The 17,660-nt window shown below is 40.1% G+C and overlaps 1 protein-coding gene across 3 annotated transcripts in view; it reads left to right on the top strand.

Annotated features, from left to right (window-relative positions):
* Positions 1–17,660, top strand: part of limk1a (LIM domain kinase 1a) — a 66,812-nt gene that overhangs the window by 25,634 nt on the left and 23,518 nt on the right. For 2 of the 3 annotated variants that reach the window (XM_042486486.1, XM_042486487.1), the window contains one exon: positions 4,935–5,073. In XM_042486486.1, coding sequence (XP_042342420.1) covers positions 4,935–5,073 — 139 coding nt within the window. Of the gene's footprint in view, positions 1–4,934; positions 5,074–16,365; positions 16,497–17,660 lie in introns of those variants that run through there. The other variant, XM_042486488.1, reaches the window with a different exon arrangement.

Genomic DNA, 17,660 nt, shown 5'->3' with positions numbered 1-17,660 from the left:
GTCCGTGCAGACACACAAACACTGTCACACAAAAACGCACAAATGTGAGCAAAAACCCACATTAACACACTAACTGGGAAAAGCATTTGGTTTTTTATCATTGCGGTAGGTTTTCTTTATATTCATGGAAGTCCTGGGTTTAACTGTGCATTGCTGTCTGTCTCCTCCACCTCTGAGATAAGATTCTTGTCCTGAAGGCAGAAATTTGGCATCTGGGAGTCACTAATGTATTCACTCATATCTTTAATTCTCTGGTGCCACTCCCAGCTCTGCTCTGAGAGGTTTTACTGTGAAGGAATTGAACATAAGAGCATTAAGATCACTCCTGCTTCTGTCTGTGTGTGTGTGTGTGTGCGTGCGCGTGCATGCACGTGCACCTGTTTGTATCATCCCAAGGTATGACTTTGCCCCAGCAGGGGTTTGCAGGATGCGTGTGTGCATTGAAAGGCATTTATTGAGTGGTGGAGAGCCAAGACAGCTGAGTTGCTCCTGGCTCGCTGCTGCGGACGTCTTCTGAAAGCCTTGACCCACTTCCAAGTCCCCCCACCCCCCCCCCACCCCCACCGCTCACCCAGACATGCTGCATACTGAAGCAGCTCTGCCACAATCTGCTGAGCTGCAGAGAAGCTCTGCATGCATATGCTGGGAAGAGTGGGTGTGTCGGTCTGTCTGACAAATAAATTGTATATGCGTGTGTGTCTGCATGTGCTGCAAGGAAGGTTATGTGTGTGAACTGACAGTAGGTGCAACACCTTGGGCAAAGTCATAGTGAGCTGCTGCGTCTGCTAAATGTATTAATGAGTCCTTCACTAGCTGTTACTTTACCAACCTGTCACAAACGTGTTCAACAGCAACTCATCTCTGTGTGGTGAAGAGGAAAGAAGGAAGAGACACGCATCGATTTGGGTCAGATTTAAGCCCTTGCAGAACAATTCTTCGACAGATTGGTGTGTGTAGGGCTCCCACTAAAGATTTTTTTATTTCTAATACATCAGCATTTTTTTCTCTATTAATGGATCAATTATTTGATCCCTTACTTTAATAAAATGAATGGTCAAATTTGCTGTAAAGTTGCATTGATTGCACCAAACTGCAAGTTGACTGAGATTGTACACACATCTATTGCATGTCTGTTTGTTCTGGGAGGGAGATTTTCCTAAGGCACTCTTTTTGAGTTTTATGCCATTTTTCTTTCATTAAAGTTTTTCTTGCAGGACTTTTTCTGTATCCGTTTTGAGGGTCCAGAGAGAGGAATGTCATAATTATGATACTGTCATTTGCGATACTGGGCTTTATAAATAAAATATAATTCAAAATTGAATTAAATAGAATGTGTGGAAATTGGCTAAATTCGCGTTAATTGTTGTAATCGCAACATCCTGAAGGGCTGAGTCAGCCGTCAGACAGTAGTGAAAAATGACCATTTCTTTTTTCCAAAAGTTAGGTGACATCTTTAAATGTCTTGTTTTGTCCAACCAACAGTCCCAAAAGAGATAGTCAATTCAGTGTCAAACATACTAGGGGACATGTCTCCCCTTAAAATTTAGAACTTGTATTTGTCACCACCCAATAAAAACAAAAGTAGCAGACTTTTATTTTGACTAAAATGAAGATATTTCCTCCATAAAATGGTGTAAATATTGCTGCATAAACACATCAGTGTTTGATGTTCAAAACTTTCTTTGGACCACAAACACCATGTCTCATACAGTATGTGTCCCTGCAATGTTGAAAGAAAACCTACACCCCGGTGTCAAATAAGACATAGAAAAGCAGTGAAATAGAAAAATACAAACAAATGACAAACTCGAACCAGGAAATGTTTGTTATTTTTGCTTTATCAATTTACTTTAAAAAATTATTCATTGTCAAAATAGTTGCAGATTAATTCTCATTTCAGCATTTGTTGTTTGTGCTGGGCGATATGGAAAATAATTAAATATTACTACGTTTTTTTAATCAAATGCCTCAATATGGCTGTTGTGGGGTTGACTGTTGGTGCTTTCATAAAAGATTTTTGATATATAATAATCAATAACTGGGATATAATTACTTAGTCGATAAAGGCAAATAATAGAACACCTACAACGGTCTGATGAGTTCAGAAAATTATATTACTTGTTGTAATGCAGCTTATGAAACCAGTAAAGGCAACACTTACAATGTTAAAATATCTAAAATATCCGACGATATCTAGTCTCACAGGACGATGCAATACACTTTATTGTATCTATATCTCACAATGTAGATGTAATATTGATATATTGCCCAGCCCTGCTAGGTGTGATTATAAAATGGAATAAAACAAAAACAAATTATGCATTGTAATCCCTATATTATTGCCATTTTAATTATTGTTTCATTTTATTTTTTGTTAAAAGTTATACTTAGTAGCGATGTTTTATGAAGTTTAAACCTGGCCTGAAGAATTTACAAAATCAGAAAACCAAACCTATAAGACAGCATGTTAAGAATACGAGGCGATCAGCACCTTATAATCATCACATCAGAGCCAGACACTAAGAACTCAGCAAGGAAGAAATTTGAATTATGAAGTGAACAGCAGGAAATTGGGATGAGACGGGGCACAAAGTGAATTATTCTTCACCAGCCTTTGAAGCCGTGCACGCTCTTCAATATTTCCAGAGCAAACAGCCGAGGTTTTAAGCTGCCCTGAACTGGGACGAGGCCAGACGGCTGGCTGATGGGAGGGAAGCTCCACTGGGAAGGAGTGGAGACACTCACTTAGTCATGGCGGTTAGACACAGAGATTTAGACAGATTACAAACAAGTGCATACAAGCCTGCAAGCACGCAGACGCAAGTGCACGTACAGAAATGCTTTTAACATAAGCAAAGAGATTAGCACACATTTTAATTTATGGCCACATGCGCAGCAAATGGGCCATCTTAGCCACATTAACAGATACACAAAGACGTAATGATTACAAACTAATTTTAATGACATGCACAGATGGAGACACATGCTCTAATCAGTGGGAGGATCATTTAGGTGCTACCTGTTTGTTCTGGTGTTTTTTTCTCCTGATGTTGCAGGAGATTGTTAACTCTGAAATCATTCTTGTCATCTATCATTACTCAGCAGGAAATAACCTTTACTCACCTGTTTTTGTGATTATTTTGAATGTCAAACTAAGAACTGTGAGTGAACTAAAAGTATGTGTTTGTGGTATTTTCCCTACACGGTCTTAGTCATCATATTATCACCCTGTCTGTCTCTGACTCTTTGTCATCCGTCCTTCACTCTGTCAGCGTGTGATGTCTATCAGGCTGACGTCACTCTGCACTTTACAGCAGCTTACTATTGAACTCTGGTGACAGACGAACGGACCAGACAGACGGACCAGACAGAGCTCTACAGATGAAAATGTCTGATGGTGCTCATTGTCAGACTGTCTGTACAAAAAGTAAGCGGATGAAAGTAACAGAGTCTCAGCAACACAGGTTCAGTTTCATGAAGCAAAAGACATTATGCTGCTGTCTGCTCCTGGAGAACTGTAAAATGACTACGTAAGGATCACTTTTTGTGTAAGGAATTATATTAGACCAGCTTATTGTCATTGTGCAGATTAGGTACATCACTATGTTTTTCTAACGTTCAGTCATGCAATATTTGTGTGTTTTGCTGTGATGTCGTTTTTCTGTTCCACCTCAGTTGTGATGGTGTCTTATTATCACCATAAAATCTATAATTTGGGACCCTGCAGGGTGTCATTAGAAGGGTTAAAGTGTGGTTTAGTGAGTGCAGTACAACATAATGTTCTGTCAACACAATAACAGCCTCAGTTGATGTGCACTTTCTAAAGTTCGTGGAGTTCTGCTGATGTTTTTATGCTCACTCACATTTAGAATTATGGTACATTTAGTGCTGAAAATAACAGTTGATTCATTGATTGTGTTTTTGGAAAATGATCAGTCAACTTTGTTCATTATCAATCAAATGTTTTACTTTTTTCAGTTGTTGATCCCCAAAAGGTTGTGTGCCACCATCTTGTTATCAAGCAAAAATGCAAAATATTTGATGATCCCAGCTTTCCAAATGTTAGCCTGTTGAGATTGTTGATTGTAAATTTAATACATTTTGTTTGGGCTGTTAGTTCTGCAGTTTAAAAACATCACTCTGGGCTCTTGTGATAGGTGTTCGCCATTTTTGACATATCGACTAATCCGAATGGAATACTTAGTTGCAAATATACTGAACTTACACTGTGTGTGTAGATAATGTTGTATCGATGGGTGGATTGTGGGACAATGGGCCCCTGGACACAGGTATGCAAAAAGCCTGTCTACCTACACAGGAGCAACACACACAGACTGGTGGTTTTGCCCCTTTTTTCTAATTTCTGTTGAACATCTCTTTGTAGTTGTGCATATTTCTGTAATTTTTTCTGGCTTTGTTTCAATTTTGTGTGCCCTTGTGGTCATTCAGTGTCTCCTTGAGGTGATTTTTGTCTCTCTTTGAGGTATATCTTTGTCTTCTTAGTTGTTTTGTTTCTCTTTGTGGTTCCTTTTCATCACTTTGTGGCTAATTTGTGTCTTTTTGAGATCACCGTGTTCCTCTTTAGGGTATGTTTGTGTATTCTTTGATTGTTTTGTGTCTCTTTGTAGTTCCACTGCATCTCTCTAAGGTCTTTTTGAGCCTTGTCTTGATCCGCACATGTTGATTTCAGTGACATTTAGCAGGTGAAGACCAGAGGTCTTCCTGACAATTTGGGCCTTTGCCTGGTAGGCCCTTTTAGTAATAGATGGTTGTATCATGCGTTATTTGCAAATGTCTGGGTTTCTCTCTTGTGTCTGCTGGTGTGTTTGGCTTTGTATCTGTCCACTGTTGATCGAAAGGAGAAATAACATGATTTTATCTTCAAATGACCATGAAATAACTCATATATCTCTTTACGTCTCTTCTCCTGTCAGGTGTTGTGAGTGCAGCGCATCGCTGTCCCACTGGTATTATGAAAAAGATGGACGACTCTTCTGCAAGAAGGACTATTGGGCCAAATTCGGGGAGCTGTGCCACGGCTGCAACGACCCGATCACCACCGGCCTCATCATGGTAAGAAGATCCATCCTCTGACTCTCATCTCTCATCACCTCCCTGGTTCTTTTGTTGCTGATAAACCTCGAGTTACAGCCTGCAGCCGTGACGCTCACAGCACGCACATACATGCAAGAGGACAAACACCTGAGTCCATACATTCCCACCCTCAGTGGTTGGTGTGTGCCTACACACGCACATACACGTAGGACCTGTGCCAGACCTGTAACTGACCCTGGTGCCTTTGGCTGCTTTGTCAGATAGTCTTACAGACCACCAGTGAAAGTCGGAGCTGTTGTTGTGACACAGGAGAGCAGAGGGGTTCATGTGCAGAATAGATGTGGTCACGGCACCGGAAAGCAGATAAACAATAGAGCGAGCCTCCGCTGATAAGTGCTGCTGCATTATAGAAAAGACAAGAAACAAGCATCAAAGGAGAGTTGTGTCTATTTGTTGATTAGTGATGGAATCACATACAATTAAAGCTTCAAGAATCTGTTTAATACTGTATGCTGGTGTAATCGAATATGTTGTTTATATTGTTTCTCATTTATTTGAAGCCAGCAGAAACAAAAATGCAGGAGCAGTGCAATTTTCCACTGGTGTTTTTTTTTTTTTTTGTGCCTCTTTAGTGACCTTGTGACTCCAGATGAACTCACCTGTGCGGAGGTGGTTGGAGAGATGCAGCTGAGGCTGTTAATGCTGATTAAGCGATGCAGTGCAATTTGGATGCTCTTTACAGCACAAAAACAAGTGTGCTTTTTCTGCCTGCTTCAACCACATCTTGCAAGGGCATTTTCCAGGCTTTAGTTTGCAGAGGCACAAACACACACACACACACACACACACAAAATAACACACAAAACACCTATAATCTATGCTGAGTTTTGCCTCTTTCACTCTGCTACACATTTTTTCTCCTACTGTATTATAGATTGACATGTTCACTTATTGCCGTGTCTTATCATTATACCTGAAAGGATAAGATGGTTGATGAATTAGTTGATTAACAGTAAGTTAATCATTCAAGACATTTTTTTGTGCAAAAATGACAAACATTCTTTAGTTCCAGCTTCCCAGTTAAAAAAGGATATGCATCTTGTCTTTGTCTTATGTGATAATAAACTGAATATCTTTGTGTTTTGGAGTGTTTGTCAGACAAAACAAGACAACTGAGGACATCAACTTGGGCTTTACTAGGCTACTTTGTGATTGCAATTTTTTTTTATTTTAAAGGAGTAGTGTGTAGGATTAAGTGGCATCTAGTGTTTAGGATTGCAGATTACAACCAGCTAAAACTTCTCCCATGTTTCCTTCCATCAGTGCTCATTGTTCAGGAGGTTTTAACCTTTAGGGTTGAATTAAATGCAGAGGTCTCTTCTCTCCAAAACAAAACAACCATGTGATTTAAACTGATTAAAACACTAAGTAGAGCAGTTTCACATTAAAAATCTGTGTTTTTCTGATGCTGTTTGGCTTATCACGGAGGGGCCATTAACTACGTTGGCAGACATGAAAACATCAGTGGCCCTTATCTAAAGCCAGTGTTTGATTTGTCCGTTCTGGACTACTGTAGATAGAAACATGGCAACATGGCAGACTCTGTGTATGAGGACCCGTGCTCCATATGTAGATAAGCGGCTCATTCTAAGGCAACGAAAACACAATAATTCTTATTTTCAGGTGATTAGACACTAAAGAAAACATACTTATTGTGTTAAATTCTATTTCTGCCTATAAATCCTACACTCTGGACCTTTTAAAGATCAAACAATTGACTAATCCAGGAAATAATCAGCAGACTCACTGATTATGAAAATAACCCTCAAATGTCACTGAATGTAATCCAGGTATCCAGGGCCCTTACTGTAGTTGAGTCACTTATTAGGTGTTTTGCCAGTTTATTTGAAAGGTGAGCAGCTGCAGACTTTATATACAGTTAACTACCTGATAAAGGTTTTTGCATATACTGGTGGGTGTATTTAGAAATGTGGTCACTGTGTACAGTTTATTAATATTCAGCGACAGCAGGATTTATGGAGAACATTTTCCTCTCTGCTCATTCATCAGTGGTTGCAGAGTTGGTTTTGGTAATCCCTGTTGTGTTCACACACAGCCAGTGAGGTAAAATTGGGATTATCAACCACGACAGCAGACAATATGAAAGCTACATCAGTTGTGTGTGGGAATATGTGAGACTCATATTCATGGAAACTACCAACTGTCTACTTAGCATGAAGCTTATATGACAGGGAATTTATCCACAGAAAATCCTAACTAATCATTTGCATTTTAAAAGGTTTCAGTAGTAGCAGACAGTAAAATGTTTTTGAAGTGGGATTTAACTGAAAGTATCCTAAGTTGTGTTTTAAAACGTACACTGTTATGAGTATTCCATATTTAGGAATGGAAAATTGTTATTTAATGTCCTTTAAGATCACTTTAATGATGACAAATGTGGCTGTTAGAATATTTTTTGTGGTTAGTTGAGGTGAGAAAATGCTTCTAAAGCCACCCAGACCTTTGACTGAATTAATAATTCTCTGACTGTGTGTCGTCCTTGATAGGAGAAGATGGTTAAAATAAGAAGCTGAGTACATTTGCTGCACATAAAGCATCTTCTCTGACACATTCGCCCCCAGGTCAGATACAGCAGCCAGCAGCTTCTGGCAGGTCATGTGTCATGGCCACGATGAACAGAAATCAGTCATGGCTCGGCCTTTCTCTGCATCTCTGTGTGTGTGCGTGCGTGCGTGTGCGTGCGTGTATGTGTGTGTGTGTGTCTTTTATCATTAACACTGCCTTCAAACAGCTTGCCCTTTGCAGTGCAATCTCAGTAATGAAACATGTAGGAGACTCTAAAGTGAATTCGGTGGAGAGATTGCAGCAGCACCACCTCTCCTCTTCTTTCTCCTTCTCTGGTTTATTGTTCCTCTTACAGTAGAAAGACACTGATTGACTCTCTCTACTTTAGTAAATTTTAGCTTTTAGCTGCCAAGATGGCCAGACCAATTGTATTACCGTATAGACATCAAGGTCAATTTCCTGCATCTGTGCCACACCCAAGAAGCATACACCAGAGCTGCATAGTCACTCTATCTGTGTAGTTTAGCAGGGAAACACAGTCCTATTTTTAAAATTCTCTGATGCCACAGCACCTGAAAAAGCTGCTGTCACAGTCAGTGAAAACACTCGATGATGCAGCGATGAGTCAGAGTCTGCAGGCAGAAATGTAGAACTGATGGTCAGCCAGATGGAAACAATAAATGAGTAAGGTTTGGGATTTCATCACTGCAACCTCAGTGACATCCGCCATACAAGCTGAGCTTTAAGTTGCTCATTAAAAATCTTCTGGAATTAGCTTTCCTGTCATTTGTTCACAACTCTTTTTGGAGACTCTTTGCGGAGCACCTTGGTAGCCAAGTGGTCATAGCATATGATCCTTCACCACAATGTCCTGGTTCAGTTTCAGCCTTGGCACCTGTGTTGCATGTCACACCCATAAGGTAACTTTTAAAGATGAAAAATGACACAGATGTCGAAAAGCCAAAAACTGCAGTTCCTCTAATGGCCACTTGAGGGTGTTTCCAGGAGCGAGTCAATCCCCTTATGTATCTCACACATTAAAATGTTATTAAAGCTTTGACGCATAATTGAGGGTGTGGCAGCTTCGAGTGACAGGCTGTCTGCGAGTCATCACGACAGTCTTTTTACACGGAGATCACGCTTTATGCCGCTCCGAGTGATTTTAGATGACATGCTGTAATCACAGAAACTAAAGAGGCATGACAGTTGTGATTTTTAACAAAACTGCTGTTTGTGGCAGTGGTCCTCCACGTCTCAGAGCTGTAGAGTAGGACTGACTTCACATTGGTGTTGGATGGTAGGAGTTATAAAATTGTGGGTGTCATGTAGCTCTTGTGGATCAAGATGTATGTCGGGTAGACTAGTTAGTACGCCTCAAAGTGCTTCAAACTTTTGAAGAATCTGGTCCATGTTGGTTCAAATGTAGAGCTGTTGAACTCTCCAGAACAGGCAAGTGACTAGTGGACCTTGAGTGCAGAGTGTATTGTCGAATGATGTCTCCAAGCTTAAGGTTTAACTGTCAAACTTAGAAAAACTTGGTTGCGTGTTAGTGGACAAAACATTCTCTTTCTGAAAGTGCAATTATAAATTATTTACATTGTTTTGTCAGTGACCACAGCTGCCCTGTGGGTGGGGCCATCGTCCTGATTCAATGTGATCTCTTGCAGTATAATATTATATTGAGGGCAATGTCTGTGTGTTTGTACAGTAAAACCATGTTGGTGTAAGTGTGTGTGTGTGTGTTTGTGTTTGTGTTTGTGTGTGTGTGTTCTGCTGCTGTCAGCACCTTCACCCTTGAGTTAAGATGGTAGTAAGTCAGCCAGATGATGTTACTTGGTTATTTACTGCCCTTACTGAGACTGATGTATGTGCTGAATACTAGTTAGCTGATCTAATTTAATTTCCTCTCTTGTCACTCTGCCTGTCTTTTTACACACAGATGAATGTGCAGTAATCCTGGCCATCTCCACATTCAGTTTAGAGTCAGTCAGCCTTTTTGCAAAACCTTGAGGCTGAGAGCCAGCTGATGGGAGTGGTGCCAAACATCGACCTTGGCCTGTTAGACATCTGAAGTTTGAGAGAAGATTCTGATTTTACAGTTTCTCACCCTCACTGCGTTATCTTTGCCACTGTGCTCTTTATCAGCCTGCTGTCTTCACTCCTGTATATCTTGAAGTGCAGATGTAGATGAAATTATGGCCATGAGATGATGTACTTTAAAATGGAGGATAATCTTTGAGGTAAATTGGTCAAGTCCTGGATGCTGTGTCTATTGCAGCATAAAGAAAAGCCTTAATACACCGATCAGGTGTACAGTATTATTTTGATTGTGAGGTGGGGTACGAGCACCTCCTATAGATGCTTGATTAGATTTGGATTGGGGTAATTTGGAGGCCAGGTCGATGTCTTGAGCTCTTTTTGGGGGGGCGCTGTCACTGGGGAAGTGCCTTTGCCATGAGGAGCTGTCTGGTTTTGTATATTACTCAGGTTAAAGTATAAATGGAGAAGTAGATTAATGACAATCAGTATTTTTGGTACTGGAATCATGAGAAACAATCAGATTGGATAAAAATCTACGTGTTTACGTTGGCTCTCCATCAGCTCTGCTAAATAAGGGATACATTTACACTCTTTTGCTTGTTTTTATTGGCGGCATTTGTGATAGTTGGCACTGGATGATGAAGTCATGCAGCTGCTAATTATTCACCAGAATGAGAAAATCAACTCACCAGTCTGTAAACTCTCTTCCTGCCAACTTCTGCTAGCCGGCCAGGATGAGTTCATTTTATTTGGATTTTTTCCAGGGGGGGGATGCAAGGTGCTATCCCGATCCTGCTCTGGGTCACTGCTACATGCCATGCAGAGGCAACTGCTGAGGGGCGCTGCCCATGTTGCAAGAGGAGAACCGATACAGGCATCTTTGGGGGTTGGGATATGTGGACAGTTAAATTGATCCATAATCAGAAACCATGAATTCCTAGAACCATCTGAATATGTGGACAGTTATAAAGCAGCATCCAACTATGTAAGAAGACGCAGAAAAGGACTATATTACACACAAGCACAAGTTAAAGAAGCTCATGGGATCACAGTTCACTGGGGTTTTACCTCATTTAATTCCATGTGACACATCAATTATCGATTGATTATTACTCCATCCATTCCCACTATTGCTTTGTCCTGACCAATCAGGAATCTGCTGTATTTTCATTATGTAAGTGCTTCCAGAAATGCACCTATTACTGTAGGTGGTTGTGATTTGGGCCTTCCTGGCATAATACTAAATCTTGGGGATTTTTTTGTTTCTTTTGTCGCTTTCTCTTTGTTTCTGAGATTGCAAGAATTACTGAAACAGCTCAAAGTTTCCCTTAAATCACAAATGCTTATGATTATTTGGGACTTTCAGTCATGAATCCAGATCATGTGTTTTGAAAGTTACATCATGTGCTGTACTTCTCATACTCTCATACTCTCATACTTCTCGTTCCCCTCATACATGTTTTAAAGAAAAACAAGACATTTCCATACTGATGCCAAATAGAAAAGATAGAGAAAAACACAACAGACATGAAATGAATACAACATGGACATTAATGTCTTCAATAACACACCTGATCTGCTATATATTCACAAATGAGACTAAGTCTGAGTGTTTTTTGGAGGTTTCTCATGTTTATAATTTGCTTATTTATGATTTTGTGTTTAAACTGATTAAAAGATTAAAAAAAAACAGAGCAGTTTTAAAGTTACAAAGGGTTTAGTATTTTAAATGTATTCAGACTTTATGAGTGGTACACAAATATTGTCCTTCATATGTAGGTGTTATTGAGAAATGTAGATATTTTGGGGGGTTGACCACCAAACCAATGGAAAGTCCCGCATTTCAAGTGTTCTTTATAAACTCCCACTGGTGTGAGTTAGCTCTGTGGTTGAGTGGGAATTGGCAAGTTGTTTCTAGAAATGCCAGTTGATTGTCTCGCCTCTAAGTGAAGACAGACACATGTGTAATAAGTGTTGGGAAATGCCATTTGTTAAGACTCTTAACATTTTTAAGATGTTGTTGCTGTTCAGGTTTTGATATTGTTTTCCCAGCAACAGGATAAGCTGCTGATGATCTCATCAGTGATGTTGAACCCAGCCTGAACCCAGCTCTCTGTCACTGTGTAAAAACTCTTTTTGCATTATATTAAGTCTTTTTATTATATATAACTCCTCAGGGAGGTCAGAGGTCACACACAGAGTGGTGTCCTAATGCAGCTGCTGGAGCCACAGTGTCTTTGTGTAAGAGCACTTGAGGTAAATATCTCAATGCTGCAATGGAGGATCGAACTTTGGGCTTTCAGCTGTTCTTGTTTTTAGTTTTAAACGATTCAGATTCAGGGAGATCATAACCTGACCTTCACTGAAGTGTGTTTTGAAACTCATTTAGCATTTCCTCTTTCCAGAGTGGAAACTCTGACGAAAGCAGCAGCCCCTGTAGGCTGAAATCTCCCCATGTGGCACAACTGTGGGCTTCTGGGTTTCACCTCATAGCCGACTGCCAGCAGGTTTGACTAAACTGCAACACACATTATTGAACATGAAGTCACTGTTACAACTTTTCACTGTTTGGTACCAAAGGTGATAATATCACCTTATTTCTGCTGCCACCAAGTAGCAAAAAGATCAGTTATCGCAGGATGAGCTATAACGTTACAGTTGTCAACATAATGACTCCATTTGTTTTAACGCAGCATTAGCCTCCATAACATACTTACCTCAGAACAGATAAAGCTGAGGCAGTAAAAACCCTGGGTGTAATGACTCTAAAATGATTTTCTTAATTGCTTGTGAATGTATGAAGGAGAATTTATTATTTTTTTCTTTCAGAAGTTAAATAGTCTTGTTTCAAAAGAGATTTTACTCCATAAAATACATGTAAACAGGTGTAATGGCAATAAGAGTTGCATTTCTGGATCCTCCTGGAAATGCTGGTTCTGAGCTAAAAGCAAAAAAGGCACAACTGAAGCTTTTGGGGATTTTTTTGTGATGCAAGACTCTTTACCTGTACATGAACCATGGTTTTTTGCACAAATAAAGAAATGTAGAAATACAGGAAATTACTAAACATGGTACAAATGAAGTTTAAAAGTTTAAGTTCTTCCCCTCTCAAAAATGTGTTTTTCTTATGTTTACGTTCCCTCAGATGTCTGACCTGCACTATACTGACCTTTATCTGTGCAAAGTTTGTCACTAAAGAGGTTTTTTCACATTACTCTTCTGAAGAGGACGAAGTCTGTACCACAGGAAAACTAGATCATGTATCTCACTCATACAAAAGCCAGTAGCTGTTTAATATGGGAAATACACACTGACATGGAAATACCAGCAAAGAACAACAGCAAAGAAACCTAAACCCTCCAGCAAAAAGTCGCTTCAGAGAGCAGCTAGCATTAACGTAGAAAAAGTTTTTTCAGCAAAAATGGTAGAGTGTGCAGTTTTGGTATTTAAACTGAACCCTAGAGGTTCTGTCCACTATCTACCAAAAAACCCATCGTGGCAGATATTATTGTACATTTAAAAAGCACTAATGCTGTTTGGGCCACTGCCAGTTAGCCTACAAGCAGACGAACAATATAAATAAAAGATACTAGCTGCACTTACTATTATGATTCGTCAGCCTGTCACTGATTGTAGTTCACAACTGACTCCTTATCTGAGTTCCTGCAATGCTGACTCGAGCCTTCTTGATGCTGCATGCAAATTTCTCACAAAGGTGAAAGAATAGATCTGCCTCCAGCCCCTTTCTGTCTGTTATTTCTTTAACATTTACATGAGAAAAACATATCAGTGTAACTGATTAATTTATAAAGTTATTTGTTTAATCTAAGTTGTTATTGTTTTTACAAAAAATCTCATATAAATCTACAGTGGGCACATTGGAAAGTGGCAATAGTAAGATTTCTGTCAATAGTTTTTTAATACTTTAATGTGAAAATCTAATCTAATCTAAATACATGACATATTTTCCAAAATCCTGCTGAGCTCCACAACCCACTGAATGAATACTCTAAAATGTGTCTTCAAAGGGGCTTTAAATGTGACAGTGGAACTGTAATTTAAAAATACAGAAGACAAGGTCAAAGCGTTTGCTTTCTTTTACTTGAAAGTCTGTGAAGCTGGTGTCCAGTTTAATTGTTTTAGCTGTGTATCAATACAGTCACTACTGATTTTTAACTGCTTAGTACTGCAGTTACCACACAGTAAGTTCTGTAAACAATCTGATGATTCAAACTGAACCTAAACACTGTTGTTGTGTTTTCTGTTTGTTGACCTTTGCCCTGGATGTGTGTGGATTTCTCTGGAGCAGCGACTGACGCAGCTTCCCTGCTGTAACTTAATCAGGTTTTCTGTGCCAGTCGTCTCTCTGCAGTCTGTCTGCTCTGATTTAACATTACAGGGAGGAGAGCCTATTAATATCTGCCCACTCAGACGGCCCTCTGAAGGGTCAACACATGGCACGCAGGACATGTTAGGGACATCAAGAGAGTGAGTCAACAAGGACAAGTAAGAGGTGAAGCTGGAGAGAGGAGGTTGACAGAAAGGGTGACGCAGCAGCAATGATAAACCTCGGAGGAGAAATTATACCAGGCAGGAGAGGAGATAAGAATACAGGGCTAACGAGTCAGCTGAACACTATTAATAAAGATCAGACGAGCATGTCACATGTCTTAATTTATACTCAGTGCTTTGTGATTGTGAGCTGTTTTCTGGATTGAAAGACAATAACATCACTCTTATTCTACATGTGACTAAAGACTGTGTCTCTGTTGAAAGTGAAAGTGTTTGGCATTTCCTTTCTTTCATTTTCAGGTTGGACAAGAAAATAATTTCTTGTAATCTGTGTAGGGGCACTTTTTTTAAGAAGTCTACAAAATTCCAAACAAGGACTTTGTCAGCTATGCAGTTAAAAGAAAAAAAGGTAATTAGAAGAAATAATTAAAAATAAGGAAGAACTTCAGTTTATGACTATGACAGCTGAAATGATGGATTGATTAACTGTTTTACAAAAACATAATAAAAACTGGTATTCAGGACAGCCCAAGTGGTTTAACTTTTTGATTGTCATGAAGTCAAACAGAACAACTTGAGGATGTCACAAATAGCTCTCAAATGAATTTCACAATTTTGTGATGTTTTCATTGAATCAATGATTCATCAGTTAATTGCAAAAAATAATAAACAGAATAATAAATAATGAAAATCATCATTTTATTTTGACAAGGGTATGTTTTAGTGATCAGAAGAACAGAACAGAAGGTCAAGCACATACAGCAGACATACTCAACTCAAGTTGAGATCGTGTGCCGGGTGGCCCGCCGACCATTTTCTGATCCACTTATTATCTGTTACCACTTATCCTATTTGCGGAGGAGCTGGAGTCCCAGCTGACATTGGGCATGAGGCTCGGTACACCCTGAACACACTGGGATTTTCTTTTTTGTACTTTGAATATAAATAAGGTGCCCGAGTGCATAAAAAAGCATCAAAGCTTGTTTTTCAAATGAAGCAGAGATCCTTTGGATCCCCTGACAGAAGTCCTGGCTAAGCCCCAAATGTCCTCAAATCCTCCCAGCAGCTCTGCACACACCTGATCTGTGACGAGCTGCTGTGACTCATTTACCTCTCAGTAAAGATGAGTGAGGACAGCCAATGTTGAAAGATTGAAGATGGGCAAGTTATTTATTATATTTAACAATAAATACTGTTAATGTTTGTTTATTATTGGCCCCTGAGTGCTATAATTTTTTAACCCATTAAAACCTCAATAAATCGATTGACTTTCTTTCCAAAACATGGGAAGATGTCAATGAGCAACCAAAGAAGAAATTAAAAGAAACTCATGGAAATGACCTGGAGAAAAGTGCTTAAATATTACAATTATTCTGTAACATAATTTAAAATATGTAATTATGATAATTCTGATCATATTTATGTATTTAAATATTTAGAGACATCTCTCCCTAGCTTTTTTTCAAGATACTTGTCATAATCTATACATTTTTTCCAAGTTACTCATACCTTATCACCCATATTTTGGACAGAAATCGCAGCAATGTGTTCAGGTTTTAAAGGTTTAAATACTTACGAAAGGCGTCTGAGAGCAGCACAAAAAAGTGACATCACTGCAGCTATCAAAGGGTTAATGTATACATTTTTAAATATACAGCACTATATTTGTTTATCATATAAGCTTGAAACAGTGCAGTTACAGCTTTGCTTCACATTTACAGAACAAAATAAAAGACATTTAAGACATAAACAAATGATTATTCCCCCACATAAAGGCCCATGAGTCGAGTGACTGTGACTTTTCACTGGTTTGGAAATGTGATGGCAGGAAGCGGGGCAGCAGGGGAGAAGAGGAGGGGGGGAGGAATTTACTGAGGACACCCCGAGGGGGGGGGGGGGGTAGAGGGGTGTGTGTGTGTGTGTGTGTGTGTGAGCCGGGTGGCGCGTGTGCAAGAGTGGGCGGGGCCAAACAGGAAACGATGAGGTCATAGCAGAAGTGTGAGAGAGGAGGAAGGTAGGACGGGGGGGGAGTCATGAGGAGTGACATTGATTCAGAGATGAGCTCAGCTGCAGAGGCGTGGACTGCTCTCCCTCCTCCCTCCTCCCTCCTCCCTCCCCCTGCAGCTCCGACTCTCCGGCCGGTTTGGCTGCTGCCAGTGTTTTGTTGTGACAGTGGGGAGAATCGCCTGCCTCACTAGAATGAACTAGAACAGCCAGGAGAGTCGCCAGCTCTCGCTGACATGGTGGGAGACTTGTTTTTCTGGAGCTTCTGCTGTCTCAGGCTGTGGAAGAGGGATAAGAAGGTGAGGCTGCTGCTCGGGGTTACTGGGTGTCTGATGATGGGTGATGCACAGTGAGCCGGTGAGGAGGCAGACTGTCTCAAGTGGTGGAGATGGTTTGCCGGTTGCCCGTGCGACTCTCTCCATCTTTTTCTCTTTAATTTTGAAAGTGAAGTCAAAGCATGATGTACGCTGCTGTGTTTATAAAACTGAAGCTGGAGCATGATACTGTACCATGATGTATTTTGTGTGCCATTTTAAACTGGGTCAGCGCACTGCCTTGTAATTACAGATCTGTTCCTCCTCTTCTGCACGGCGCTCTCTGGCTTTATCTTTTTTTTTTTTTTCATGTCATGAAAAACTGATGAGCCATGGCACGCGTGCTATTTATAGAGAGCATTCTTCTTCTGATAAAAGTAGGATAAAAAGTGTGTTAGTGTACACATTCAGGGATGGACAACTGTTGTCATTTCGAATAACTGTGTCGCTGGTACAATGTTATTTTTATTTACCACCCACATGCTGGAAACCACAGTGGAAGTGAGACTTGCAGAGTGGAGGGAAGGGGCTGAATACATTAGCAGCATTTCTAAGGCTGAGGCCTGTGTATACTGTGATACTGTACTGTTTGTAGCTGAAGGGGGGTTTCCATTCAGACAGCATCAATGTGGCCTTCTGTCTTCTCCCTCAGGGTTTCAGTGTAATTGTGTTTGTCTAAATGATGTCTGCTGTAGAGATTCTAAAATGAAACCAGGATCATGTCTTCTTTTGACTTTATTACTGCTCCAACAGTCTTGATTGCAGCAGTGTGAAAAATCTTGATCATATAAAAAAAAGCCTTTTTGTGCTTTAGGAGTTCCCTTTGACACATTTTTTGGATCTGAACCAGTCTGCAGGGGAGTATAAGGTACCTAATGCACATGTTGTTTTTACTATGTCTTCCAAACATCTGCATGAGGTCATTTTCAAACCTTAAGCTACGTGCTGATCCTGGGAGCTCAGTAACACATGGACTGTGTTTTTGGGTTCAGCCAATGCGGGAGGTTTTTCAAGTAAAGTTCATTACATCAAACATGAGGTTAAGCAGATCCAGATCTCCCATAATTTAGCAAGGCCATTCAGAAGCACCCTCAGCAGTGTTTTTATGAGCTCATCGGTCCACATTTAGACGGAGCGGAGTGAAGTCAG

The sequence above is a fragment of the Plectropomus leopardus genome, chromosome 5 (genome assembly GCF_008729295.1).
Source record: "Plectropomus leopardus isolate mb chromosome 5, YSFRI_Pleo_2.0, whole genome shotgun sequence".
NCBI classification, from domain to species: Eukaryota; Metazoa; Chordata; class Actinopteri; order Perciformes; family Serranidae; genus Plectropomus; species Plectropomus leopardus.
This window is presented reverse-complemented; position numbering and strand designations above follow the sequence as displayed.